The sequence below is a fragment of the Mustela nigripes genome, chromosome 2 (genome assembly GCF_022355385.1).
Source record: "Mustela nigripes isolate SB6536 chromosome 2, MUSNIG.SB6536, whole genome shotgun sequence".
NCBI classification, from domain to species: Eukaryota; Metazoa; Chordata; class Mammalia; order Carnivora; family Mustelidae; genus Mustela; species Mustela nigripes.
Window position 1 is genome coordinate 13048646 of NC_081558.1, and position 25034 is coordinate 13073679.

Consider the following 25034-nt stretch of genomic DNA (forward strand, 5'->3'; position numbering starts at 1 on the left):
GGGTCAATAGCTAGTTGACCCCAATAGCTAACAGGAGCCAGCGAGCTAGTCTCACGCACATTCCCTCCAGGCTGTGAATTAGTTGTCTGGAGACCATTGCCCTGCTGACCACAGCCCGTCACTTGAGAGCACGTGCCTCGGTGACTCCGTGTTCACCTAGTGGGGCCTGAGCCAACTGAGGGCAGGGGGTGAGGAGTGCGGGTGGGGCTGGCCCTCGAGGGTCCCCTCATCTGCTCTCCCCGCAGGTGCGCAGGGTGCTGAAGAGCCAGGAGGTCTACGAGAACTTCCTGCGCTGCATCGCGCTCTTCAACCAGGAGCTCGTGTCCGGCTCCGAGCTCCTCCAGCTCGTCAGCCCGTTTCTGGGGTGAGTGACCCTTGCCAGGGCTTCCACGCAGGTGTGTGTCCGTAAGCTCTGTTTACCCTTCTGTTGCTTGTTGCTTGTGGAAAACAGTAAATGCTTTCTTTGATTTCTGTTTGTAAATTGCTGTGGTGGTGGAGGCCATTCTAGATTGAGCCGCAGTAGAGAGAAAAAGAACACAGACAGGTCCTGGCCCTGTTCTCCCACCGTGGCGGCCTGGATGCTGATGCTGCAGAGTCCACCCGTCTTGTCAGGTTTTCCCCTTGCGTGCAGAGTTCCTGCGTCCACCCCATCGGTCAAGATACGGCTTCAGCAGCACAGGGATGCTTGTGTTGACCTATAATAGCCACACCCATGTCCGTCCGTCCTGCGTGCCACCCGGATCTGGGTCCCACACCCCTGGCAAACCTCTGATCTGCGCTCCAGCTCTGAAACTTAACCAACGGAAGTGTTCCATGGGAGGAATCACACCGTACATAACTGTCGTGGACTGGGTTTTCTTCACCCAGAATAATCCTCTAGAGATTCCCTTTGATATGTGCTTTTAAAAATTCTGCCAATCAGAAACTGCCAGGAAAAAAGAAGCAGCCACTCGGCACCCCTGCGGGTCAGAGAGAAGCCGTGGTCACCCGGTCAGCAGCCTGCTGCCGGTAGCCTGTGCCATGGGGTGTGAGCACGTGGACAGACCCCGGGGGCTGGGGCGGCTGCTGGGGGTGCAGAAGTTTTCCGGGAGGCAGATGCACGGGCACCGTGCGCTCTAAGAAGGGAGAGGCCCCAGCACCGCCTCCTGCTCCTCAGCTCTCACATGTCGGACGAGTTTCTTAGACAGTCTTAGTTTTCCTGTTGTGAAATGGGGATTTCTAGAGCTACCACACACAGCTTCAGAGCACTGCAAGCGGGCCCTACACGTAAGACCTTTAAAACAGTGTCTGGAATGTGGTGCGTGCATGGTATGTAATGACTGTGTAGGAGCTTTATTCAGCCCTAAAGTCATCCCCAGGGACAGGTGCTTCCTGACCCCTTTACTGTTAATTAGGAAAAGTTTTTTAAGTTTTCTTTTTAAATATAAAATAAAGCACAGGTCCAGGAATCCGAATGACGGATGACTTCAGTCATTTTTAGGCAAAGCCCCTTGTGCCCACCACCCAAGTCCCACACGGACTTTCGCCACCCCCAGGGAGCCCCTTCCTATGCTGTCACATCACGCTCCCTCCCCCCTCAAAAGGATCCCTTGGAAGTGAGCACCTCTCCCCACTGAGGTTGGCTCAGGTGCTGTCCAGCACAGGGCTCGCTCTGGCCGCCTTGTCTGGGTTTGGTTTGGTTTTAGAACATGTCTGTGAGTCTCTCCTTCCCACTTGATTGCCTGCTGTCTCTGTGCTGGCACGCCCCGCCCCTGCTGTCCTGTCCTCCATGTCCCTCTGTCCGTCAGGGGGCGGTGGTGTCCACATTCTTTCTGTGGCTTGATCGTGTATTTATATGTTCTCTGCGAGTTGCAAAAGAGAGAACCTCAACAGCATTTTTCACCTTCTGGCGGCCCAGAGTAGATGTTTGATTTCTCCCTTTATTATAATGGCTGGTTGACGAGTCACACTCCTTTCCTATTCAGATCGATTCTTTTTTTTCTTAAAGCATCATGTGGGCTCATGGACACATTTGATGTGCTTTGATATATTTTTTAATTTTTTTAGGATTTTTTTTTTTTAATTTATTAGAGCATGAGTGGGAGGGGCAGAGAGGGAGACTCAAGCAGACTCCCTGCTGAGCGCAGAGCCCAACTCGGGGCTTGATCCCAGGACCCCGAGATCACAACCCAAGCCAAAACCAAGAATGGAGTCGGATGCCTGACCAGCTGCACCACCCAGGCGCCCCGGTTTTTTTAGTATATTTTAAGGATGGGGAGGCTACGGCCCAGAGTGAATACTTCTCACTTTGCTGAGAGACCGCTTCAGAGAGAGCTTTGCCGAGGTGATGGGTGAATCTAGGGTGGCCCAGCCCAGAAGCCGGCGCTCCGCCCATCCTCTGCCCTCAGGACAAGATGCTGTCAGGCTGGGCTGCAACAGCCTCTTTTTTTTTTCTTTTTAATTCGGTATATCTTGGATGTTTTTCTTGGATGTCTTTTGGTGTCAGCCGTGAGCCTACGTGATTCGTAGCGACTGCGTGCTATTCCCTCGCTTGTACAAATCGAGGTTTTCTCAGCAGGGTTTGTAATGAAGGACTTTGTCTTCAGTTTCTACAGTCAGTGCTACGGTCATGCTCCATAGGTTGGGATACTCAGAGGTCAAGTTAGGGTCGTCAGGCAGTGCTTCCTGAGATCCAGAGGGGGTACACACGTCAGGGTGTCCCTTTCCCTTGGGTTCACTCTCCCAGGCTAGTGAGGATCTCCTGACACTCTGAAAAACGGCCCCAGCAGCACAGCGCCGTTACTCACCCTTGGCTGAACCGTGGTTGGCTTTTTGTGTGGACTTGGATTATGTGCTCCTTCCCCTCAGCAGTGTGTGTGAGCTCAGAATCAGAACCCTGGGTATGGGTCCTGGCCGAGGAGTGGGCGCGGTTGCTGGAAAGAGGACATGCTGTGGTGGGCGAGGGGCCTAGGGACGCCTGTGCGGGGGGGGCCTGCCCAGTTGGGTGCATCACTAGCACCAAGTCTGGATTGGGACCCTGCTTCCTATTAGCACATCAGAGTTTCTTTGTTTGCAGAATGGCCAGCACTACCTCCTGCAGTTGGCAGGGGCAGGGGTGATGATTAAGGGAGAAGAATGAAGGAGCTCGGAATTTCAGGTGCTGAGCAGGGGGGCAGTGTTGGGTTGGGGTCCGCGATTCCCATTTCCACATGCCGAGAGCGGTGTGGGGGGAGGGCCCCAGGGGTGTGCAGCGAAGAACTACAGCAGGCCTCTTTGTGACGCCTGGCTGGGCTAACAGTCACCCTGACAAGGCCTCTTCTCGCAGTGTGAACCCCCATCTGGGTCTGCGCGCCCAGGGGCAGCCAGGTAAGGGGGTCTAGAGATCGGCCACCTGCCGACGGCACAGCCAGGGTCAGGACTGGAGTGGGCTGTGTCGGAGGGACTGTTCCCCCTTGGAGCATTGACAGTTGGCGTTTATCACAGCTGCAGCGTCAGATGTCGTCTGCATGGGTTTGCTGATGTCTTTCCACCGTGCGTTTCCGTTTGCTCGTGGGTTTTCCTCAGGAGTGAAGTTGGCAGGGGGTCCCTACAGCCAGGGCACAGTGGACAGCCATCTCAGGAGGGGGCCTTACAGTGCACGAAGGAAGGGAGCTGCGGGTGGCAGGATCGCTGTGCCCCGTCAAAGTAATGCATCCTTGCAGTGGGATTTTTTTATTTTTTTGAGATTGTTCTAAGTAATCTCTGTACCCAGTGTGGGGCTCGAACTCACAACCCCCAAATCCAGAGCCACACGCTCCACCGATGGAGCCAGCCAGGTGCCTCTCAGTAGGATTTGATACTCCTTTAATCACAAATCCAGGTGACATTGGGGAGCAGTTGTATGAAGACCTTCCCATTGCATGGCCATGACATTGTGACTTGTGAGATCGCGTCTGCAAGGGGTTTTCCTGGGAGGGATCTCCCTCAGGGAGGAAGATTCCGGAGCAAGAGTCGGTGGACTTTTATCTGTCGAGGGCCAAGGGGCAGTACTACTGAACCCTGGCCTTGTTGTGCAAAAGCAGCCACAGGCAATACTAAGCAAATGGACACAGTGGTGTACCAATAAAACTTTATTTGCAAGGACAGGCACGGGCAGCTTGGTAGTAGCTTACCGACCCCCAGCCTGATGCCTGGCCCTTTTCAGTGAAAAAAACCTCACTAATCCCAGCTTCTGCCAGTCTGAGTTGTCTATCCCAGCACGTTTCAAGGCTCGCCCGTTAGTGTTGGCACGTGGCAGGTGACGGAGGGGTGAGAGGCAAATTTACTCACATATTTGAGCATAGGACACACACCTGATGCTCGGTCCCCCCTCGCCCCTGACGACCATTGGCAGGTGTCTGCAGGAAGCCATTCTCAAATCCCTAGGTCCCTCCCAGAAAGCCCCAGGGAATCCAACTTACTGTTTGTCTTTGTTTCTGAAGGAAATTTCCAGAACTCTTTGCACAGTTCAAGTCCTTCCTGGGGGTGAAAGAGCTGTCATTCGCCCCGCCCATGAGCGACAGATCCGGGGATGGAATAAGCCGGGAAATTGACTACGCGTCTTGCAAGCGCATTGGATCCAGCTACCGAGCGCTCCCCAAAACCTACCAGCAGCCCAAGTGCAGTGGGAGGACGGCCATCTGCAAGGAGGTAGTGCTCCCCTGCGGCTCCTGTCAGCTTACATGGTGCATCACCCCCCACGCTGCAAAAACCCCATCACCCATGTTTTACATGAAAGAACTAAGCCTTGACCCCACCCCACGCCCCAAATACTGAGTAGTAGGTGCTGGGATGTGGTAGCAGACAAAATGCCTGAGCTGAGACGATGGCTTCTTACCCTGCTGGTAGCTTTGGCAAACCACAGAGCCTTGGCTTTGGCCTTGGCTTTGGCCTACTCCTCCCTCTAGGTTTACATGTATTTCTTCTAGGAGCCTGCTCTGTCCCAGATTTGGTGCCCTTGGTATGTCTCCGTTTAGCTTGACCATTTGAATACCTTTTCAGGGTTAATAGACAGGCTGTTACTCTCTTTCCAGAATTCAAGAGTTCTTGCTGGATTTCAGGATACGTAGTCCAGGGGTCAGCAAACTAAATTCCAACCCTATGCCTGTATTTGTAAATAAAGTTTTATTGGCACATACGTATGCTCGTTCATTTACATAGTGCCTGTGGCTGCTTTGCCAGGACAAAGGCAGAGTTGGATAGTCTGCCGACAGGGGGTTGGCCCACAAAACCTAAAATACTTATTATCTAGCCCTTTACAGAGAAAGTTGGCCAACCCCGGAAATAGTACAATTTGTTTACTTGACCAAAGTCCTGTTTTCTCCTTAAACTACTTTAAAACTAAGGTTGCTCTTGGTTTGAGAAGCTAATTTCCTGTAAAATCCGGATTATATGACTTGTCTTCATATCTTTTATGCTGGACGGCACAGTAAATGGTTCTAGCCACTGAAGCCTACTACACTGGTCATAGCATTTCCTCTTGGTGCAGGTTCTGAATGACACCTGGGTCTCCTTCCCCTCGTGGTCAGAGGACTCCACTTTCGTCAGCTCCAAGAAGACACCCTACGAAGAGCAGCTGCACCGCTGTGAGGACGAGCGTTTTGAGGTGTGTGTGCTGGTGTTGCTGGGATGAGGGAGGCATGGGGTCCGAGCCTGTCCCCTCTTCTCCAGTTTACTCTCTCTCTTTCCACCCCTGGTTGTACCCCCATCATCCTCCCCCCCCCCCCCCCCCCGACCCTTTTCGAGTATCTGGGATTCCAGCACTTTCCAGCAGGGGGCAGCACCAAAAGTATCCCCCCCCTTTTTTTTTTAGTAGGCAAATTCTACCAAACATGTTTTTTTTTTTTTCAGTGACCAAAAGTGTCCCTTTTCCGACTTGCTAGCCTTCAGGCTGGCTAGGCAGTGGTACTGTTTGTTTCCGTTTTATTTTATTTTATTTTATTTTATTTTATTTTAAGATTTTATTTATTTGACAGACAGAGATCACAAGCAGGCAGAGGCAGGCAGAGAGAGAGGGAGTGGGGGAAGCAGGCTCCCTGCTGAGCAGACAGCCCGATGCGGGGCTTGATCCCAGGACCCCGAGATCATGACCCGAGCTGAAGGCAGAGGCTTAACCCACTGAGCCACCCAGGCGCCCCTATTTGTTTTCATTTTAAATAGGCCTATTTATTTTTCCATCGGAATGCTTATTGAGGTCTTGTATATTTACACGCAGCAAGTGATCCCGGGGAGCCTTCTTCCCAATGGTCACAGCTTGTAAAATCACGGGCACAGTGACACACCCTGAGATCTTACTCTCATCTTCACAGTTGAACTTATATTTGTGTGTGCGCACGTGTCCACGTGTGTGTGGTATTCTCCACCACCAAGATAGCGCACTGCTCCCCCAACCCCTGGGATCCCTCCTGCCGCCCTTGGTGGCCCTCCCTGCCTCCCTGCTGACCCCTGGCAACTACCTGTCCTCCACATCTGTCACTTTGTCATAAGTGGAATTCCAGTGTGTTACCTTTGGGGACCGCTCCCCATCAGCCCTGTGGAGTCATCCTCAGGGCTGCGAATACCACGACTCCTCCCTTTTTATAAATGCCATCGATACCTACAAAGTGGGTCAGCCTGGGGCCCATCGCCCTCCCCAGATGGGTCCATCTGTGTTCTGGCCGCTGGATGTCTGTGCAGTGGTAAGGAACCCACAAGTCCAGCCCTGTAACCAGCCGTGCTCGCTAAGGGCCCCCAGAGCTGCCGCATCAGGGCTGCCATGGCCTGGCATCCACCATCATCCCCTCAGGGACACAGAAGTTAATCAGTTCTATCCACACATCTCTTCTGCCAACTCGGGCCGGTCCCCAGGGCCCCACTGCCCCCCAACAGCTGGCCCCTGCCTTCCTTTCCATAGTTAGATGTCGTCCTGGAGACCAACCTGGCCACGATCCGCGTGTTGGAAAGTGTGCAGAAGAAGCTCTCGCGGATGGCGCCTGAAGACCAGGAGAAGTTCCGGCTGGACGACTGTTTGGGGGGCACGTCGGAGGTGATCCAGCGCCGCGCCATCCACCGCATTTACGGTGACAAGGCACCAGAGATCATCGAGAGCCTCAAGAAGAATCCGGTCACTGCCGTCCCTGTCGTCTTGAAAAGGTGTCCTCCAGATGCCCCACCTGCCATGGGCAAGCCCGGTGGAGCTCATTAGTGCTGTTTGTCACAGTGTGATTGGGAGGGGGTCCCCGGGACCTCAGGCTGGCTTAGTGTGGTTTCCAGTCCTTCTTCATTGCCCCATTCTACTCCCAAAAGAAAAGCACGACTGAGCAACTGTCTGTGTCCTTCTAGAACTTTCCACCATGCACATAATCATATCTGAACATGAAAAGTAACTATTTTAAAGCACAAATAGGATTGCCCTAGCTTGCCATTTACTTAGTAACACATTGTTTGTGCTAGTGAGCAGGTATTAATTATTAATTAAGTGGCTGCCTTTGGCCATGCACTGTCCTCAGCCCTGGGGTTGCAGAGCTGAGCCAGGCTGACATAGTCCCTTTTTTGTGGGGCTTGCAGTCAAGCGATTAAGCCTAGTGATGGATCCAGTACCTACCCAGAGTGTGTCAGTGCCATGGGCCAGGCCAGGGATGAGGGCAGTGATATTTGAGAAACTAAACCAGACATTGGTTCTACAGAGCCACCGCTCCCTCCCTCCCTCTTTTCTTCAGCACGGAACCCATGGGCCAGGCTGGGCACTGGCTGTCCCGAGTTTGGAATGCGCTTGGCAGGGCCTGTGGGTGGATGACAGGCTACCCGTGCGGGGATGACGGGTGGGGGCCTGGGGTTGTCCCCATGCTGAGCCCCTCTGACCCTGCAGGCTGAAGGCTAAAGAGGAGGAGTGGCGGGAGGCCCAGCAGGGCTTCAACAAGATTTGGCGGGAGCAGTACGAGAAGGCCTATCTCAAGTCCCTGGACCATCAGGCCGTAAACTTCAAACAGAACGACACCAAGGCCCTTCGCTCCAAGAGCTTACTCAATGAGATCGAGAGCGTCTACGACGAGGTGAGGCGCTCTGCCCAGGACAGAGCGGACCAAGGATCCTGGCTCCACCTCTGGCTCTCCCAGTGTCAGGCAGGCTGCCGGCTGTCTGTGCCTCTGTTTCCCCAGCATCTGTCTTGCAGGGCTACATTGGGGTCGAGGGGATGTTTCTGTGGCACTCAGCTTTGAGCGGGTCCAGGGGGAGGATTGTAGCGGTTCCCCTGTGGCTGGTGGGGGCTCTCCCCTCCCTGCTTACCCCTGGGGCCTTGATGGACCTTCCTTCCAGTGACTTCAGCTTTCATTTCTCCGCCGCCAGCTGTGTGCCCGGCACAGGTAGACCCTGAGAAGGAATGTTCCATCTGACCCATACTGACAAGACCTTGTTATGTGGCACCAGCGTCCTGGGTTTAGCAGCGATGAAACAGGTCCAAGACGTGGCCACTTGCCGAGGCCAGTCACAGGAGACCAGGGCTCCGTACCCTAGGGCTCTGCCTCTAGCCACGCCCTGCACCTTCTTGCCAACTTTGACACAGTCAGGCTCTTGGGGCCTGAACCACAGAACTGGGGCCAGGCTGTGAGGATTTAGGCTTCGAAAAATGCGTGCAGGGAGTGAGCTACTTGCGAGAGCCTGTGATAGGAAGCCCCTTCCCTCCTGCCTCCCCGCCGCCGGCCACCCTCAGCCCTGCAGGGCCCACCTGCCGCTAATTGGTTTCTTCACTTGAATCCTCGAGTCAGTGGTCCAGGCCTGAGAGCGCCACCGCCACTCCCCCAGCTAGAGTCTGTGGGATATGATCAGAATGAGAGTTGGTGACGTGACCCATGAGGCCCTCCATGGTCACCACTGAGTTCCTTTTTCACGGGAGCCAAGAGGAAAGGGGCACAGTACTGTTGGGGGCCAGACCTTAGCCCATCAGCCTGGCGAGCCCTGCACATGCAAGTCCTTTGTGCATAGGGAAGTGAGCCCCTCGCCGTTGGCCGTTAGCAGTGCACAGCTCTGGATTCTGTGCCGCAGAACTTGCTCTGAGGAAAGGACTTAACAAGGTTTTCAAGGGCATTTGTGGCCCAAGTGAGATGGGAACTCAGAAAGCAGTAGGAAAGAGGAGGTCACGCCAGAGCCAGGAGCCGGACATGCCAGCCCTCCGGACTCCCCGCCTGCAGGGGAAGGAGGTCTCCGGCTGCAGCAGAATTCAGCGTCGCTGAGGGAGCACGATCTCTGGTAGAAAGAGTCGCCTACCCCAGAAAGCTGAGGCCCTGGCCTTGCGCCTGTTTTCTGTCGGTCACTCCTTTCGTGACTATTGGAGGAGTCCCCTAAGTGCTGTGCTCTGGGCTGGTCACTGAGGGGTGATGGAGACCTGGCCCTGCTCCTGCGAGCTCCCCGCCTGTGGGGATGGCATCCACGCTCACCTTTTCCAAAGTGGGTGTGTGTAGCCTCGTGCCTGGTGCTGGTGATCGGTGCCACCCAGGAGAGAGCGTCATCCAGCCTGACTTCAGCAGGCAGTTCAGGGTAGTCTGGAGGGAACATGATCATCTACAGGTTCATAGGAAGCAAAGTCATGAGCTGGATAAAGACTGAGCAGAGGCTGTGGTTTTCCAGGGCCAAAGAGCAGAGGGACACGTGCAAAGGTCCTCCACGCAGCAGGAGGGAGCTCAGCAGCCCTAAAGCATTGAAAGAAGCCAGGTTTGGGAGCTGCAGGATGACATGCCAGGGACTGGGGTCCTATCTTGAGCAGTGCAGGAAGGTCTAGGGGGCTGCAGTAGGGGTTACCGTGCTCCTTTAAGTCAAATCACTCTAGACCCAGAGAGGATAGTGGTTGGAGGGGGCCAGGGAATGGGACCAGGTGGGAGGCTCTGGGCTGCACCCAGGACCAGAGTGTGATGCTTTTAGAGCCCTGTGGCCTTGGGGCCCCCATCTCTTGGACTTCTCCCAGCTGGTCATTTGTGCCTAATGGCTGCCTGTCCCCCTCTCCCCCACCCCCCAGCACCAGGAGCAGCACTCTGAGGGCCGGAGTGCCCCCTCCAGCGAGCCACACCTCATCTTCGTGTACGAGGACAGACAGATCCTGGAGGACGCGGCCGCCCTCATCAGCTACTACGTGAAGCGGCAGCCAGCCATCCAGAAGGAGGACCAGGGCACCATCCACCAGCTGGTGCACCAGTTCGTGCCCAGCCTCTTCTTCTCCCAGCAGTTGGACCTGGGGGCGTCTGAGGACTCCGCTGACGAGGGCCGGGGGAGCCCCCAGGGTCAGGGTGCCGACGCTGGCGACCGAAAGAAGCCAGCACCGGGGCCGCAGAGCAGCCCCCCGGAGGAGAAGGGGGCCGTGGGCGAGACACCGGCCGCCGAGCAGCCACCGCCGCCGCCGCCGCACAAGCCCCTGGATGACGTGTACAGCCTCTTCTTCGCCAACAACAACTGGTACTTCTTCCTGCGCCTCCACCAGACCCTGTGCTCCAGGCTCCTGAAGATCTACCGCCAGGCGCAGAAGCAGCTGCTCGAGTACCGGACCGAGAAGGAGAGGGAGAAACTGCTCTGCGAGGGCCGCCGGGAGAAAGGCAACGACCCCGCCATGGAGCTGCGGCTGAAGCAGCCAAGTAAGGCCTCGGGCCCCCGGGGGTGACGCACGGGGGCTCCCCTCCACCGGCTGGGCGGGGACGCAGGTGCCGGAACCTTGGGCCGAGAACAAGGACGTCTGTGGCGGGAGGCGGCGTGCCACGGAGATTCGGATTCATCCCGGGGAGGGCCACGCGTGTCTCTGGCCCTGGGTGACCGCTGTGCCCACCCCTCAGGTGAGGTGGAGCTGGAGGAGTACTACCCGGCCTTCCTGGACATGGTGCGGAGCCTGCTGGAGGGCAGCATCGACCCCACGCAGTACGAGGACACGCTGCGCGAGATGTTCACCATCCACGCGTACGTGGGCTTCACCATGGACAAGCTGGTGCAGAGCATCGCCAGGCAGGTGAGCGCGCCAGCCAGGCGGTGAGTGGGGCGGGGGGAGGCCTCGAGCCCCTCCGGGAGAGACCCTGCCTGCCCCGGCCCTGCCCGCAGCCCGTGCTATGCAGAGGGCCCCGGGGCCCCCATGTTTTTTTCATTCTTTTAATCAAAATAGAATTCATGTAACACAGAATTCACCGTTTTCAAGTGAAAAGCAGTGCAGTGGCATTGTCATGCCTGTATCTAGTTCTAGAACATTTCCGTTGCCTCAGAGGAGACCCTGTCCCCATGCGCTGTCACCCCTCCCTCATTCTCCTCCCCCAGCCCCTGGCAGCCGCCAGTCTGTCTTTTGTCTTACGGATTTGCCTGTTCTGGACATTTCACATAAATGGAGTCCCAGCCGCGTGTAGCCTTTCCAGTTTGACTCCTCTCGAGCTCAGTATGCTATTTCCAAGGTTGACCCACATCTAGCCTTGTCAGAAGTTCATCGTCTTCTGTGGCCAACTCCCACGCCATCATGTGGATGGACCCCATTGGCTCATCCACTCACCTGCGGACGGGCACGTGGTTGTTGCCACCTTTTGGCGACCATACAAGGATTCATTTGGCTCCTTGTCAACACACCATTGTCGAGGGTAGCAACATGTAAGGAGCCGTAGCCCGCTCCTCCTGGAGGGAGACTGTCGGCCGGTTACCCGCATTGCTGAGAACAGGAGATACCGCAGCTGTGTCCACAGGAGGAAATCAGGCACGTGACTCAGTCGCGTTATTATAAACAGCAAAGCCTCTGATGAGGCAGACGTGGTCTGGGGATGTGAGTCCTGCTTGGTCACCAGAGTTGCACTGTTCAGCCTGACTCGGTTTCCTGTTTACCTAGGAAGGCTATTCACCGTAAAGCAAAAAAGCCGAGGAAAGAGTAGTGTCCTGACTCTCCCACCCAGGTACGGCTGCTAGAAATGGCATTTCCTTTCAGGTTTCACAGACTTCTCATCAAGGCAGAAACACACAGGAGCGTGCAGCTCGGTGGGTCTTCCCAGACAGCCCCAGCCCTGCCTCCTTCCAGCCCTCCCCGCCGGCAGGCCCCTGCAGCCTGGTCTCTGGCACGGGGACACTCCCCTGTGCACCGGCTGTTATGGGGCTGGGCGTCCAGTGTGCCCCCAGTGGGGCCCCATTCTGGGGGTGGCAGCTTCGTCTGTAGCACCCCGACAGTTGGACCAGATCGGACACTCTGATGAACGTTGTTTTTTCTTTTTAATTCCCTTTTCCACAAATATCTCCTATAGATCTCATTTTTTTTTTTTAAGATTTTATTTATTTACTTGACATACAGAGAGAGAAATCACAAGTAGAGAGGCAGGCAGAGAGAGAGGGGGAATCAGGCTCTCGGATGAGCAGAGAACCCAAAGCGGGACTCGATCCCAGGACCCTGAGATCATGACCTGAGCTGAAGGCAGAGACCCAACCCACTGAGCCGAGCCACCTAGGCACCCTAGAACTCATTTTTTTATATTTGATTTGATTTTTATTTATTTGCAAGAGGCAGAGAGAGGAGCAAATTCCCTTCTGAGCAAAGAGCCTAATATGGGACTCTATCCTAGGACCCTGAGATCATGACATGAGCCGAAGGCAGACACAACTGACTGGGCCACGCAGACACCCCGAGAAGTCTTTTTTTTTATTTTTTAAAGAAAAATGGAGCTATTTAGCTGAAGCCCTGGTTGGGCCAGGATGCCCTGCCCTTAGCTCTCCACTTTCCAGCAGGCCAGATGCTTGCGGGGCCCCATCCGTGGTGCCATCGGCAGCCTGCAGGGCCGAGCTGTCGCACTCTGCCTCTTTCAGTCTATTTGTTGAGCATTTCTTCTTTTTGGTGACAGCAGCCAGTGCTTACTGGGATCTCGCCGAGCGGCCACACATTGTGTTTATTCACCAGAGCAGCCACAGGGAAGGCCCTGGGTCTGCAGGAGCCTGTCGTGGGGCCACAGGCGGTGCCCAGGGGTGTCGACTCCCGCCTGCTCGGCCTGACCCCGCTGCCCGGCTCCCTCGCTGCTCTCTTCCTGCGTCTGCGTTTGCAGGGATTACAGGAATTGTGTTTACAGCCCAACACCTAGGGAGAAGGTACTTGCCACGTTACCGTCTTCAGGTAACTTTCTCTGTGCGTTCCTCACGCCCAGGCAGGGCCTGCTGGTCCAGTCCGGTCTGCTGGGGTCTGCGCTGCTTTCTGATCTGGTCTGGTGCCATCAGCCCCCGGCGCGGCCCCGCGGACCGACCTTCCCTGGAGGCCTTGGCTGACCTCCTCTCCGGCGAGAGGTGGGCAGCAGCGATGCCTCCCCCCTCCCCCGGGGCATGCATGCGCGGCACCGACTGGCTCTCGCTCCCCACAGCTGCACCACCTCGTGAGTGACGACGTCTGTCTGAAGGTGGTGGAGCTCTACCTGAACGAGAAGAAGCGGGGTGCCGCCGGGGGGAACCTCTCCTCCCGCTGCGTCCGCGCCGCCAGGGAGACCAGCTACCAGTGGAAGGCCGAGCGTTGCATGGCAGATGAGAACTGCTTCAAGGTGAGGGGGTGCTGCTCTCTGCCCCCCACGAGGCTGGGGCTGCAAGGAGGGCACCCGCGACGCGGGAGGAGCGGCCTCGCTCTATGCGGTACCCCCGCTCCTCTTACTGGGCCCTGCAGGCTGGGCAGGGCGGTCGCAGAGGACCTGTCCGCCTCCGCCTGGCTCCCCCCGGCTCCCCCTGCGGCTTCAGCTGCTCACCCCTCCCTTCCCCAGGTCATGTTCCTCCAGCGCAAGGGGCAGGTGATCATGACCATCGAGCTTCTAGACACCGAGGAGGCCCAGACTGAGGACCCCGTGGAGGTCCAGGTGAGAACCCCCATCCAGACTCTGCACCTTGAACACTCTGTGGGGGTCAGGAGCAGCCACAGGCAGCCCTGGGGGGCTCCCCACCCGCCACAAGCCCTGGGCACACGCTGCCGGAGTACAGGCTACAGAATGTCCCACCCGGAGCAGCCTCACTTGGCAGCCCCAGCGCTGTCTGTGGAAGCCTGACAGGGGACGGCAGCTGCACGTGCGCCCCAGGAGCCACTGGGGTTGTCCCAGGGCAGGAGGCCATGTGAGAGCCAGGCCGCCCTCCCCCCACAGCCCTGTTCCTGCCGCCAACACTGTGATGTCCCCCTGGGGTGTGTGACCTCGCACTGCCCAGGCGCAAAGCTCAGAGCCCTGGCTTCCGGTCATGCTGCCCTGGAAGAGTTCTGTAACTCTCTTGAGTTGGGGAACTCCCCCAGCCCGCACTCCGAGATACACAGTCCACCTGGGGTCCTGGGGCTTCAGCCCCCAACCAGTGGGGGCCCCCCCACCGCATCCTTGCCTGCGTGCTTCAGGGCTCCCCACACATGAAGTGCTTTCCAAGACGAGTGTGGGTCGGGGTCTGTACATCCTGCCCCTTCCAGAAGTTTCCAGCAAATGTGGTTTGGTTAGGCGTGAGTCTGGAGGAGCCTCTGGCTTTCGGAGGGTGGCAAGCAGGTGAAGCGTCCCCCGGACGCTGCAGGCCGTACCCACCCCAGCCCTGGGCAGCCCCTGCCAGCCCCGCCTTCTGCTCACCCCCATCCCCTCCCTGGCCTTGCCCTGCTGCATGGGCCCTGGTGTCGTTCCTGCTCTCCGATCCGGCTCTCTGTGCGGGGGCCCTGTTCCCCGTGGGCGCTTGTCATGTGCGGGTGGTACGAGGGAGTGGTAGGGCTCGCCAAGGGCCACAGCTGTCGAACTCCGGGCTGTGGACCGGAGCTCCGTCCAGAGCGGCCGTCTGGGGGTTTCAGTTTTGCATCCCTCCTCCGTGGCCGCCATCCTCCTAGAGCTTTGGGGAGTGGGGATGAAAACACAGGCCTGTCTCCCTCCGGCCCCACAGCACCTGGCTCGCTACGTGGAGCAGTACGTGGGGACCGAGGGGGCGTCCAGCTCGCCCACCGAGGGCTTCCTCCTGAAGCCCGTGTTCCTGCAGAGGTAAGAGGACCCGCAGACGCGGTTCCTCCCCGCGGGCCCAGGGAGGCCCCTCCAGCCGCCGGCAGCACGGGGTCTGACTGCGGGTCTGACTGGGTTTCCCGTGGCGCTGGTGGAGGGGTTTGGGTGGAGATTGCCACTGCTTCTGCTTGCCTTTCTCCGACCCCGGGGACGTGGGATGCCTTCCCGATGCTTACGGGCCATGAGGATTTCCCAGTCTGCTGCTCCTCCTCTCCCCCAGGAACCTCAAGAAGTTCCGCAGGTGGCAGTGTGAGCAGGTGCGCGCTCTGCGCGGCGAGGCCAAGAGCTCCTGGAAGCGGCTGGTCGGGGTGGAGAGCGCCTGCAACGTGGACTGCCGCTTCAAGCTCAGCACCCACAAGATGCTGTTCATCGTCAACTCCGAGGACTATATGTACCGCCGCGGGACCCTCTGCCGGGCCAAGCAGGTGCCCGCCTGGCTCCGCGGCCCAGAAGCCTGGGGTCTGGCCATGGGCCTCAGGGAGGGAGTGTGCCCCCAGGTTCCCATCCCCAGCCATCTAGGAGGGGTGCGCTCCTGGGTTCCCACTGACCCCCGCCCCCCCGCCATCTGGGGCTGCCCTGACTCTACACCCGTCCCCCCTCAGGTACAGCCCCTGGTCCTGCTGCGCCACCACCAGCACTTCGAGGAGTGGCACGGCCGCTGGCTGGAGGACAACGTGACGGTGGAGGCGGCCGGCCTGGTGCAGGACTGGCTGATGGGCGAGGAGGACGAGGACATGGTACCCTGCAAGACGCTCTGCGAGACCGCGCGCGTGCACGGGCTGCCCGTGACCCGCTACCGTGTGCAGTACGGCCGCCGCCCAGCCTCACCCTAACCCCCGTGTGGCTACCGCCTCGGCCCGGAGCAGCCCCGGGGCCTTTTCACGAACAACCTGAGGGGAGCAGTGTGTCCCCCAGCCTTGCTGCCACAGGCTGCGAGCGCCGGAGCGATGGAGTCGTGTTGGCTTGTGGCCCTGTGCCGCCATCCCTTTCGGCTTCCCTGCTTCCTTTGGGCCTGTCCTGTGCCAAACCTGAGCCCCTCCTGCCCTTGACCTCTGGGGGCCCACTCCCTGCTGGAAGGAGGAGGCGCCACACACTGGCCCAGGAGCAAGCGATCGCCTTTATGTACCTGCTGGGCCGCTTTCGTCACACGTGCCAAATCCCAAGACGGGGGCACCATTGGTCCCTTTGTGCATACAGTGTCTGGAAAAGTCTGTGCTGAACCACGTGCTTGGTTGGGGGTCGGCGTTCAGGAGACCCCAACATTGAAGGAGTCGGGCCGGGGTGGATCTGCTTGAAAAGCATGTCCTTCCTGAACGGTTCCGAAAGCTTCTGGAAACTTCCCGAGATGGGCCCTGCCTGCATCTGATCATTGGGGCATGGGCCAAGTTCAGCTGATGCTTGGGATCCTTGGTCACTTTGAAAGCAGGAGGGGCCCTTTCAGCCAAACTGTTGAGATTCTGCTCCGTTGTCAAGATGTGGAGTGGGCAGGCAGCACTAGAAGTGTCGAGGAGACCCCGCTCTGGAAAAAAGGAGACTCCAAACCTGTATTTTCCTGGCCTCTCAAGGGGAGGGGGCTCAGCCTGAAACTCCCAGTGAGCTCAAACAGCCCACACTGAGAGGGCCCAGGGGTGCCCTGTACCTAAGAAGGACATTCTAGAAATACATATATGCACACATATTTATTCATAAGCTCTCTTAGTGGTTGTAACTTCTGTAACAGCCAAGTCCCCTGGTTCCTTGGGCAGTGAGAGCCTTCGTGGGACTCTGCAGACCTGCCCTTGATGTTGCCGTTCCTGGACGGTGTGGGCGTGAGGGGCTGAGGCAACTGTCACACAGAGGTGTGCAAGGCTTTCTATGCCAAGAATGCCAAGCGGTTCGGGCGGGGGACCAGCTCTTTAGAATTCTTGCACCCTGAGAGGCCCTAGCTGGGCTCCTGGCACCCTCAAAAGGGGATCGACCAACGGGGGGCCCAGAACCATCCTCGCGTGCAGCCTTCCTCCCGCCCACCCAGTGGCAGCCCTCACCCTCCCAAAAACTGAGCTGTGCCAAATCCGCGGTTCTGGGAAGTGGAGACATGTTTCTAGAAGTTTTCTAGAAGTTACCTGTGGAACTCAAGATTTGCAAAGCTTTTGACTTGGGGTCTGGGTGATTATAGGGCTAGTGTGCCCTGCCCAGGGTCTCCTAGCCCATGTTTGCTCAAGTCTACCAGGCACTTTGTCCACATCCTTGTTTTGTAAGAAGGGAACCTACCGGAATTCCTGAACCAGACCCTCCCGGCGCCATCCTCGGGAGCCCGTGGCCCCTGCCGTGCCTCCGTGTGGGCCTGGGGTGCGGGCCACGCCCCACCGAGCCCCACCCTGCATGCTTCTAGGGAGCCTCTCTTCTGTTTTTGAAGAATTTCTGTTCTGGGGCTTGTACTTCCTTTGCAGCTGTTTTGAATGTAGTTTTCCTTTTCTATTTATTTGCACATTAAAGTTAAAAATTAAATATTGACCTAACTCCGTGAGGTCTCTTGGTCGTTGCTTGTCTCTGAATCCCCATATGCACCTGCGCCCTCGCGATTCCCAGACCCCCAAGTGGCGACCCCACGCCTCTACAGGAGGGTCCTGTCCCCACCCACAGTTTTCTGGAATGTTCATTCCCAGCTCAGCTTTTATTTTCAGTAGGAAGGAGAGATGTTGCCCGTGGGAAACCCAATTTAAAGACTGCTGTTGGCTCCGAGCTTTCTCCGCCTGCCCAACACGGGGTCTTTCCCTCCCGCAGCCCACAAAGCCACCCTCCCTCCATGCTCCCTGACCCCTGCTCCCAGCCCGGCCCCCCTTCTCAACACACCTCCTGTGACTTCGTCTTCACCCCTCTGAACTCACTCGGGCCCCACCTCCAGGGAAGTAGGAGACCACAGCTCTTCTTAGGGTCCCCTTAGCAGATACCCCGTGAGGCTCCTGGCTGGCCTTCCTGCCCATTGGCCCTGTGGTCCTCAATCTCCCCCAAGTGGCCCCTGCTGCCTTCCAGGGACCCTGTCATCCATGGGCACCCCCCCACACACACACAGTGCCCCCTGGTTGTACACACTTTCCCCTCCACAGAGAGTCCGGGCCTCCCAGGGAGTTCGGTGAATGAGGCTCAGTTCTGTCCCAGATTCTTCCTTGCCTCGAGCCCACATTGAGGATGGGTCTCAGGGCCCTGTGTCCTCACAGACTGGCCTGCTTGGAAATACCGGGAGGGGTGTCCTGGGGTGCCGGCCCTGGCCAGGCAGCCTCCTGAAAGGGAAGGGCATCGGTCTGAAGAGTGGGCGGGGCCTGTGGCTGTGATGATAAATGGGAAGGAGGGTCACCTGCTGGTCCTGTTGGGAAGGGGGCATGACCTGGCCCTGTGGACACCAGGCCTGCAGCCTGGCGAGGCGCTGAGCAGGGGACCAGCCTGCTGGGCCTGGGCTTACCCACAGAGGTCCCGGATCCTAAGGGCCTATAGTGCCAAGCCACCGTCTGCTGCAGTTGATCGCCACACAATGAAGAACACAGCAGTCCTCCCTCCTCCCCACCATGCACCTCCCTTCCTCCCTCCTCCAAGTTTGGGGAGGGACCAAGCCACAGGACCAGGCAGGCGGCCCTCCCCTCCCCAGGGTGGTGGAGGCAGCCCGCGTGTGGTGCCTGGGGAGGTGAGGGGGTGGGGGCTTCCAGGAGGGCCTGGTGCACATTCGTTCCATTATTATTATGTTACTATTGTATTACTTCTCTCTTCTGTTATCCTGTTACACCTTTTGCAAAGTATAACCGCACCTTACCCTTGACGTTCTGGCTAGGAAGGAGGCCACCTGTTCTGAACAACCAGCTGACCTCAAGGCAGTCGCAGGAGGGCGTGGGGTGGGGACTGGGGGACTGGGACCTCTCAGTAGGAGGCCAAGGGCCCTGGGTGTGGAGTGAGACCCAAACCATCGAACCACTGGCAGCTCGCCCGAGAGTCTCCAGCACCTTGTCTCACCGCCCAGTGTCCCCGAGCTCCCGCACATGGCCCGGTGCAGCAGCTTGGACAGAGGTCCTAGGGAAGAGGTATGGGCCATCTGGAGTTGGGAGAGCCGGACCTCAAACCCGGATGGGGTCAGAGCAACCTCCTCTTGGCCAGAAGTGGGTTCATGTCCCTGCTCGCTGGCTGGGGCCCAGCCGGGGAGTAAGGGGAGGTGGAGGCACGGTGGTGGGAGTCCACCTGCCTTCAGAAGACATCAGAAGGAAATCATAATCTCCACGAAGACGGGACCCCGAGAGATGTCATACTGGAAGGACTCGAGGAGGCGCTACCTGGTGCTCCAACCTCCATCTAACACTGGAGACAGTGAGGTGGACCAGGATGGACTCCGGGGACTTGGGGCGGGGGCATTCAGGTGAGGCTGCAAGCCGAGGGAACCCAGCGTTAGCTGCTGACTCGGATCTGATTGCCCTTTTCCCCCACCCTTTTAAATAAGTTTGTTTGGGGTTTTTTTGAAGATTTTATTTATTTGACAGAGAGAGAGAAATCACAAGTAGGCAGAGAGGCGGGCTGAGAGAGAGGAGGAAGCAGGCTCCCTGCAGAGCAGAGAGCCCGACATGGGGCTCGATCCCCGGACCCTGGGATCACGACCTGAGCTGAAGGCAGAGGCTTTAACCCACTGAGCTACCCAGGCACCCCTTAAGTAAGTTTTTTTTTTTCCCCCTTAAGTAAGTTTTTAATGGTGTTAAAATACACATAAAATTGAGCCATTCTAAGCAGCCAGTTCGGTGGCTTTAAGTACCTTCACATGGTTGGTGAAGAAGGTACTTCATCTCCTGTCCCCACCATTCATCTCCAGGATTCAGCATCTTCCAAACTGCAACTCTGTCCCTATGAAACACGGACTCCCCACCTCCGCCCCCAGCCCCTGGCACCCCCTCCCACCCCTGCCCCGTCTCCTTCCTGTCCCTGAGCATATGACCCCTCAAGGAGCTTTATAGTTTTGATGCTTACGTGACTGGCTTATCTCACTCCCATTATGATATCCTATCATGGACGAGTTTGTATCAGGTTTTCCCTCCTTTTTAAAGCTACTATTCTGCCTTTTTTTTTTTTTTCCCCCTTAATGTGAGTTTTTGGGACACCTGGGTGGCTTGGTTGGTTTGAGTGTCTGGCTCTCGATCTCAGCTCAGGTCTTGATGTCAGCATGGTGAGTTCAAGCCCCACGTTGGGTTCCATGTTGGGCATGGAGCTAAATAAGTAAATAAAATATGAGTTTTTATTAAAGTAATGGATGATATAGAAAATCCCAATAGTACAAAAAAAAAAAAAAACTGAGAGAAGTAGGCACCCAAGTACCTCTCCCCAAAGGCAGCTGCCCCCAGCATCCTGCAGGAACTGCCTCGCCATGACAGGTCACCCTGTGCCTCCAGTGTTGGGGTCCCCCCCACCGGCTGGCACAGGGTGATTTCTGTGATGGGGCGGTTGACAGGCATCCCCACCTCTGTGCAAGGGGAATACCCCTATATGAGTGATTTCCTGTGAACATGTACCTGCTGGCAATTCCCAGACGCGGGACTCTTCAGTCAAACCATCCTCCCGGGGGGGCTCCTGTCCACCCTGCCCCAGAGTTGCCCAGCTGCCAGCCCCCCAGCCTTCCCTGCACAGATTCCCTGTTCCACTCCTGGACAGCAGCAGGGGGTCCTCATCTGGGTTCCCCTGTGTGCTGAGAGTGACCTTGGCCACAAGCTGCCAAAAGACAGAGGTGTGGCTGAATTTGTCGCAAGTGCTGGTAGAAACAGTCCAGAAATGTGGGAGGTTCCTGGCTAGGACCCTGTCTCAGCCGGAACTCTAGGCCTTGGTCCCCCAACCCTGGGCTGGGGGCAGGGACCTCGGTGTCTCACCCTCAGCTGCACTGACTCTGTCCAGGACTGCTCGGTCACTTCCTGGCTGGTCCCTGTGACCTTGAGTGTGTGGCTAGATTAAGGCTCCCAGAAGCAGGACATGGCCACATCACTCTCCGTCTACCACCCCTAGTTCATTTCTCCTTCCTTGACCCCCCACCGCCCCCTCAGGGTCCTCCTGCTCTCAGGTCCCCCTCCCCCACTGCCACCGTGACCCAACCCTGACCATACTGGTTGAGAACCTCCAGAGCAAGATACTCAAGGCCTCTCCCCAGAGAGACATCAGAGGGGATTGTGTGCAGAAGACAGAGGCCCTCTGAGGACCCTTGGCTTTTTTCCAGCTACACAGCAGCCCCATCTGAGTGCAGGGAAGTGGAGGACCCAGAGGAGGGTGGTGGTGGCTCAGCGGCCCTCTGTGCCCTCTGTCCTGGGCTGACCTGACCACCACTCTCAGGCTGAGGTGTGGCCATCACCATTCCCAGCAGCCCCGGGCTGAGGATGGAGCCAGGACTGAAGGGAGCCGAAGGGGCTCCTCTCCACTCCCAGGATAGCATAGGTCAGCATCAGGGGTCCGGGCCGAGGACCAAGACCTCTTCAGACACCTTCAGCGGACTGCAGCCTCACAAAGTGCCTCCCCTCTCTGCACCTCGCTTTGGGCCTGCCCGCCCAGGGCAGCGTGCTGGGGAATGAGGGAGGCCACAATAAGGCAGGCGGCCCCCCGAGGGGACCTGGGGTGCTCGGACAGGGAGAGATCAGTCACGTGCTCTGATCTATGACCTGGGAGGCAGGGCTGTGATCCAGGCAGGCACAGACAGGAGATGGGGAGAGGTTTCAGGAAGGGCCAAGAACCTCTGAGTACGTGACCTGGCGGGCTGTCATGGGAACAGGGGCTGCAGACACGACTGGGCAGCAGGAAGCAGCCACTTGGCCCATAGAGGCTTTCTGGGCTGGACAAAGGCTGAAGGAGGGAACTGCAGCCTGGAACTTCCTCCCCCATCTCGCCGGCGTTGTGTATGACTCTAGTCACCAGGCCTCCTCAGCCCATACCACGGGCCTGCCACAGGCTTGTTGGGGGCAGGGGCTGGTTTATCTCCCTGGGCCCTGTCCACTCCTCCACTGGCAGTCAGGAAGCTGGGGGTGGGGGTCAGCCCGGCAGGAAGCCTGAGGTCAGCGGCCATAGCCCAGAGCAGCTGGCTGTGCCGAGCTTTGACAGCATGTGGGCACTTGCACTGCTGTGGCCCGTGGTGCTGGGGTTCAGCCTGGAAGATGACAGCCAGAACACTCTCACCTACGATGAGATGGGGAGCGCAGGAGGAGATAATGGTGAGTGACCTTGGGCCTGTCTTGGAACTGGAGGGAGGCCTACAGTTGAGGAGTAGGAGACAGGGAATTGGGGAGGGGGGTTCCTCCAGCCCAGTCCTGAGCCCACAGGACTGTGTCCGGCTCTAATCCACCAAACTGAGGGCTCCTGAGAGTTGGGGCCTGGACTGTAGCCGCCCCCCCCCCCCCCCACCAAGGAAGCATCAGGGGTTTGGGGGCAGTGTAGGTGGAGGAAACTCCCAGACTCTCAACACCTGTATCCCCTTTCCCCCAGATGGCACACTGGGGCCCTTCACCGGGCCCCAGGAGGAGACCCCTCACTCCCCCCACCCGCGCAGCTTCCCGGGTCAGCTCTGGGCCAACAACAGCAACATTCTGGAGCTCCCAGACAGCTCTCGGGCACTGCTGCTGGGCTGGGTGTCCACGAGGCTGGTGCCCGCGCTCTACGGGCTGACCCTGCTGGTGGGGCTGCCCGCCAACGGTCTGGCGCTGTGGGTGCTGGCCACCCGGGTGCCGCGGCTGCCCTCCACCATGCTGCTGATGAACCTGGCGGCCGCTGATCTCCTGCTGGCTTTGACGCTGCCGCTGCGAGTCGCCTACCACCTGCAGAACCAGCACTGGCCGTTCGGCGAGGCCGCCTGCCGCGCGACCACCGCCGCGCTTTACGGCCACATGTACGGCTCGGTGCTGCTGCTGGTGGCCGTCAGCCTGGACCGCTACCTCGGCGTGGTGCACCCCTTCCGCGCCCTCACCCTTCGAGGCTGGCGCCTGGCCACCGGGCTCTGCGCCGCGGCCTGGGTGGTGGCCGTCGCCCTGGCGCTGCCCCTGGCGCTGCAGCAGCAGACCTTCCGCTTGTCGCACTCGGACCACGTGCTGTGCCACGACGCGCTGCCCGTGGGTGCTCAGGCCTCCTACTGGCGACCCGCCTTCCTCTGCCTGGCGGTGCTCGGCTGCTTCCTGCCGCTGCTGGTGATGCTGCTGAGCTACGGGGCCACCCTGTGTGCGCTGGCGGCCGGGGGCCCGCGCTACGGGCACGCGCGGATGCTCACCGCGCTCGTGCTGGCCTCGGCCCTGGCCTTCTTCGTGCCCAGCAACGTCCTGCTGCTGCTGCACTACTCTGACCCGCGCCCCGACGCCTGGGGCGACCTGTACGCCGCCTACGTGCCCAGCCTGGCTCTCAGCACCCTCAACAGCTGCGTGGACCCCTTCATCTACTACTACGTGTCTGTGGAGTTCAGGGACAAGGTGCGGGAGGGGCTGCTCTGCGGGGCTCAGGGCGCCTCCACAGCCTCCAGGGAGGGGGGAACCCAGGGCACACGGTCCACCTCACTCGTGTGACGCCCCCCGCCCTCCAGAAGGCGGGGCAAATGGAGAGGTGGGTTGCAGGGGGTGGAGCAGGGGAACTCCCTCCCAATTCACATCTATGGGGAACCCTTGAATGGGAGCTTATCTGGAAATAGGGTCCCTTTGCAGGTGTTATTACAATTTGGTCACACTGGCGTAGGGGGAGACCCTAAATCCCCTGTGACCAGTGTCCTTATAAGGAGAGGCCACACATACACACAGGGAAGGAGGTCATCTGAATCCGAAGGCAGACATGGGGGTGACGCAGCCGCAGCCAGGAAACAGGACGACTGCTAGCAGCCACCAGAAGCCAGGTGGGCAGCCTGAGACACCCTCCCTCGGAGTCCCCCCGCAGAAGCGAACCCTGCTCACACCTTGATCTCAAGCTTATGGCCTCCAGAACTGTCAGAGAATAAATTTGTTGTTTTAAGTCACCTGTTTTGTGTTTTTTGGTTAGAGCAGTGCAAAAAAAATTAATATGGGGGTGAAATGCATATTCCCAGGACCAGCCTGCTCCCTTGCGTCCGAGGTGGGGTGGAGGCAGGGCTGATGCTCGTGTGCACCAGGTGCAGGACCCCTCCCAGGAGAAGGCTTGGGCCCCCACTCCCTCATGGCCCAGGTGACCAGGAGGCTGGTTGGCAGTCCTCCTTCCCCATAGCCCAGGGTCTAGCTCTGGGATGGGCTTCAGGGCATGGGGCATCTCCTGGACAATCACTGTAGAAGCCCTCATTCTTCTCCCCAAGGCCTGGTGTGGCCTGTCATTGGGACACACAGGACTGTCACCCTCTGTCACCCTGGCGGCAGGACAGTACCTCTTCCTCCTAACCCAAGGTCTGACTCTTCTTTATGTTAATGTCCCCCACCACCCCAGGACCAGGTGGGTGGGCAACTGCAGAGTGGATGGGTGGGCCTGGTGGGAGAGAGGGCTACAGCCCCGCGCCCCCCACCCCGAGCTGTTTACCCTGGGTCTGAGCTGTTCTGAATGCAGGGGAAGGGTACCTACCACGTGGGGAAGGGGAGCCACTGACCCCACCCTGGAGAACAGCATTGAGCACTGTGTCCAGAGTCATGGAGGCATCAACTGTGGGAGTAAGCAGGCTTCCCCAAGACAGAGGGAAGTGGGGGCCATTCTTGGGCTCCCCATCAGGGCCCATATGTATCTGGCTTAGGGAAAAAATGAGCCAGTGGTCAGGGAGCGCTAGGACACACGCACGTGCCGGCGAGCCTGGGGAAGTGTAAGATCAGCGCAGTGTATCCATGTCAACAGCGTGGTTGACCAAGTCGGAGTTTTCCAAGATGTCACCGCAGGTTGGGGGGGCGGCTGGGTGAACAGTACCCGGGACCTCTCTGTACTGGCATAATTTCTTACAAATGCATAGGAGCCTACGATTATGTTGGAGTGCAGGTATTTGAAACACTCCTCTCCACCCGCTCCGAAAGGCTGAGCTGGAGACTGGAGAACAGAGGTGCTGAGGGGCCTGATGGGAGCTGGGGCTCCCACCCTCTGGGCTGCCCCCTCCCCCAGGCCAAAGCCTGTCTGTGACTCTGGAAGTGAGCT

The 25034-nt window shown here is 58.2% G+C and overlaps 2 protein-coding genes across 5 annotated transcripts in view; both read left to right on the forward strand.

Moving 5' to 3' along the window:
• SIN3B (SIN3 transcription regulator family member B) overlaps positions 1–17451 on the forward strand; it is a 34574-nt gene extending 17123 nt beyond the window's left edge. The window contains exons 8-19 of one of the 2 annotated variants that reach the window (XM_059389327.1): positions 246–364; positions 4440–4647; positions 5486–5602; positions 6890–7128; positions 7844–8027; positions 9983–10592; positions 10788–10957; positions 13314–13487; positions 13701–13793; positions 14833–14927; positions 15166–15370; positions 15548–17451. In XM_059389327.1, coding sequence (XP_059245310.1) covers positions 246–364; positions 4440–4647; positions 5486–5602; positions 6890–7128; positions 7844–8027; positions 9983–10592; positions 10788–10957; positions 13314–13487; positions 13701–13793; positions 14833–14927; positions 15166–15370; positions 15548–15778 — 2445 coding nt within the window. In that variant the 3' untranslated portion in view covers positions 15779–17451. Of the gene's footprint in view, positions 1–245; positions 365–4439; positions 4648–5485; positions 5603–6889; positions 7129–7843; positions 8028–9982; positions 10593–10787; positions 10958–11905; positions 12236–13313; positions 13488–13700; positions 13794–14832; positions 14928–15165; positions 15371–15547 lie in introns of those variants that run through there. The other variant, XM_059389328.1, reaches the window with a different exon arrangement.
• A 4369-nt stretch (positions 17452–21820) lies between these two features.
• Positions 21821–23910, forward strand: F2RL3 (F2R like thrombin or trypsin receptor 3). Of its 3 annotated transcripts, XM_059387782.1 has the most exons (3): positions 21821–22135; positions 22407–23377; positions 23699–23910. In XM_059387782.1, the coding sequence occupies exons 1-3, from the start codon at positions 21826–21828 to the stop codon at positions 23771–23773; spliced, it is 1356 nt and encodes a 451-aa protein (XP_059243765.1). In that variant the 5' UTR covers positions 21821–21825; the 3' UTR covers positions 23774–23910. The 3 variants fall into 3 exon arrangements, 2 of the variants coding, with proteins under 2 accessions (XP_059243765.1, XP_059243764.1); XR_009402051.1 differs by lacking the exon at positions 22407–23377 and having other exon boundaries at positions 23699–23784; XM_059387781.1 differs by having other exon boundaries at positions 22407–23910.
• The last annotated feature ends 1124 nt before the right edge of the window (positions 23911–25034 follow it).